This window comes from Protopterus annectens, chromosome 1.part0 (genome assembly GCF_019279795.1).
Source record: "Protopterus annectens isolate FY-2018-M chromosome 1.part0, PAN1.0, whole genome shotgun sequence".
Taxonomy (NCBI): domain Eukaryota; kingdom Metazoa; phylum Chordata; order Ceratodontiformes; family Protopteridae; genus Protopterus; species Protopterus annectens.
Window position 1 is genome coordinate 873,277,115 of NC_056725.1, and position 3,510 is coordinate 873,280,624.

At 35.9% G+C, this 3,510-nt stretch overlaps 1 protein-coding gene across 1 annotated transcript; it reads right to left on the reverse strand.

The window, feature by feature from the left end:
• Positions 1-579: 579 nt before the first annotated feature.
• Positions 580-1,590, reverse strand: LOC122796252 (trace amine-associated receptor 4-like). The gene has a single exon (XM_044064620.1). The coding sequence runs from the start codon at positions 1,588-1,590 to the stop codon at positions 580-582; it is 1,011 nt and encodes a 336-aa protein (XP_043920555.1).
• Between the last annotated feature and the right edge of the window lie 1,920 nt (positions 1,591-3,510).

Sequence of the window (3,510 nt, forward strand, 5' to 3'; positions counted from 1 at the left end):
TGTATATATATTTTTCCCTGTACCATTAAGAAAATGACAGATACTCATGCTCGAAAAAGGATTTATTATGAAACCTGACATTTCCCTTACCTGAAATTCAAAATGAATGCAACCATAACTTATAAACTGAGCACAGCAGCTGCGTGTTAAGAATGTACTGTACAAAACATTAAAATAGTAAGAAACAATCATTTCTGAAGGGGGGGGGGGTCTGCACCCGTCTTCATCTCATTCTCAATATAGATTGCCTCTGAGACCACATGACCTTTGCAAAGATAGAAAAAAAGATAAAATAAGAAGCTCACCATTTCCTTCTTCTTCAATTCCCATGACCTCATAGCCAAACAAAACATCTGTGATAAAGCAAACCCTGACATACTATGAAGCTGAATACATATAAATGTGCCTTAGTATATGCAGTATGTCAACATTGTTAACAGAACGCAGTCACTTGTAGTAATTTCCTTGAAAATCGTTAGAAATGCATGCTTAATAAGATAATTTATTTTACAAAATTTCAAAACAAAAGCGAGAATTCATTAAATGAAATAATGCAGGTGGTAACTGTCTTATGTTGTTTCAGCTGTGTTCTGATACGAGTTTCATAGAACATGACTCACTGGTGAATATTTTGCCCGTTGCTATAAGCTTCAGTGCTTTTTGAAACCAAGGATAAAAAAATGCATATATGATAGGATTGTAGGCTGAATTAGAGAATGCTAACCATACTAAACATTTATATAACATTACAGGTGTAGAGTAATTTATATAAGGGTCAGCAAGTGAAACAATAACTATAGGTAGCCAGCAGAGGAGGTATACACCCATTACAATTGTTAAAGTTTTTGCTGCCTTACTTTCATGTTGTTGGCTGCTGCTTGTTCTTTGCTGACTGATTTCTATATGGATAAGCATTTCTGAATGTCGCTTTGCAACAAGGAACACCTTTGCATAGAGACAGAGCATTACTGAACACGGTATGAAAAATGAAACAAAAGCATCCACAGTTGATGACAATGCAGTCCAGGTAAGTACACAGCTACCTGTACAAGAACTTTTTGAAGTAACTATTTCTGCATGAGAGAAAACATAGCTATATGCATAAATCTGAGGTACAACCCAGCTAACCACAATAAATATTCCCGCTACAGAATTTGTAATTTTTCTAGAATAATGCAGTGGATCACAGATTGCAAAATAGCGATCAACAGCAATAAAAATTAAGTGAAAAATTGAAATAACAGTAAGTGCTGTAAAAAAACTTGCAGAAAGATAGCAAAATGTGTCCCCAAAGTACCAGCAGTTTTCCACAGCACTGATCATAGAGAAAGGCATGACTATTGCTCCAATAAGGAAGTCATCTAAAGCCAGTGACAGGATAAGAAAGTTGGTAGGAGTGTGTAACTGTCTGAAGTGAGCGATTGCTATTATTACAGTTATGTTTCCACCTAGTGTCATCATTATGAGTCCTGAAATCAGAAAATAAAGCATTGCCTTCTTTACTGTGGATTGTTCTTTAAGACAAGAACTGTTTAAAGATGGGAAACAGTACTGCACAGCATCGGAGTATATTTCTTCTGATAAATCCATCATCACTTCAGAGCATATTTTTTAAGATTTAGCAAATTACTGAAGTTAAACAACTTCTAACAGTTTACAGTATCTTATAGCATTCCGTTCAGACAGTAGAAAGATGTTGCACCGCAGTAACATTTTCTCATTATTCACAATCTGTAAATAAAAAAGTAATTAAAATACAGTATTATTAAATAAATACAAGGAAATACTGATATATTTCAACTTTACATTTGTATTTATCATTTAAACTTCATGTTCAGACATAAATATATTATTTACCTGTGCATGCACTTCATAGTAATAGTCTGAATCCTTGTGGGCAGGGTCAACACTTTTCTCTTCTAGTGTTAAATATTCACCAATTGTCTCTACAATATCAGAGGTTGTGGACACTATTACTGCTGTATTTATATTGTTCCTTCAAAGCACACATCTGTCTTTCACCACATGCATTGTAGAAAAAGTAGATTGTCAGAATGAATCAGAAGGGAATAGAAAAAGCAAAGCATCAAGTCCTCTTGTGATTTTTGTTTTCATGTCAACTTATTAAAGATTATAAGGCAAAACAAACTGCCTATTGTTTCTTATTGGCAAGGTACACAGCTAGTGATCTGGGCTGCCCTTGAAAAGGAGCACTAGGGCTCAATGGGTTTACTCTGTTCAGAAATAAATAAAATAAAAATATATACATATTTCTAAAATACACATTTTAACATTGTTCAGATAATTTACTTCTGGAATCAAAACTGACCATACACTTTCACAGTATCATTCAGGTAAAACTATATAAGTAAGGGTAAGTGCAGCCACTAAGCATGAACTTTGCTTTGACAAGCTCTAAGTGTACTACGAAGGTGTACAAAACCCTGCAAAAGCTAAGTTTAACCATACCTCTCAACTATCCAGATTTTTACAGAATGCCCAGATTTGTGCATCATATTTTGGTCTGTTCCTCATAAATGGATTTTTATGACAAATCAGTGAGGGTTTAGCTCATTAAATACTGACAGGCATTTACATTTCAGGATTCATATGCTTCAGAAAATGCATGAGAACACAATAACTTTTATTCTACCAACTTTCTAAGTTTATGAGAGCATCATTTAAAATGTGTCCCTATTTTTTGGAGCTTTGTCCACAATTACTTTTGGTTTGTCCAGATTTTTTGTGCTAAGAGGTTGAGAGGGATGAGTTTCATGGATATAGACCATTAAAACTGAATAATTTCTACTTATGCTACTTTTGGTTATTCTTTGTAAGGAGGAGCTAGCACTTTGTCAGAGGAGGAGCTAGCGCTTTGTCAGAGGAGGAGCTAGCGCTTTGTCAGAGGAGGAGCTAGTGCATTGATAGAGGAGCTAACACTTTGCAAGGAGGAGCTAGCACTTTGTCAGAGGAGGAGCTAACACTTTGTCAGAGGAGGAGCTAGCGCTTTGTCAGAGGAGGAGCTAGTGCATTGATAGAGGAGCTAACACTTTGCAAGGAGGAGCTAGCACTTTGTCAGAGGAGCTAGCATACCTTTAGCTGCCTCAAAATATCATGGTAGGTTGGTTATTGGTGGATGATAGAGCCACTGACAATAATTATCTGATATTAGAGTTTACTAATGTATGTAGCATTATAGTGTGCCCATTCTTAAGTGCTATAACCAAAACACATTTGTGCAAGTGTACTATTGTTATCATACTATAGTTTTGACAGAAATCCTTCTATACTCAGAAACTATATTTTCAACAGAAATCCTTGTGTCTTCTTAATTAACAGAATTTGTACTGCAATTGTCAGCTTTGTTGGCAATGAGGGCTAAAACCCTGCTTAGGGCTCTGGCAAACCATTTTTATTCAGTGGCTCAGCCATCTGATGGAGCTGGTAAGGGATGGATAGGACCACTCTGGGAGGGGGACAATGTAATGTAGCTGGCTATGTCTTGCCATA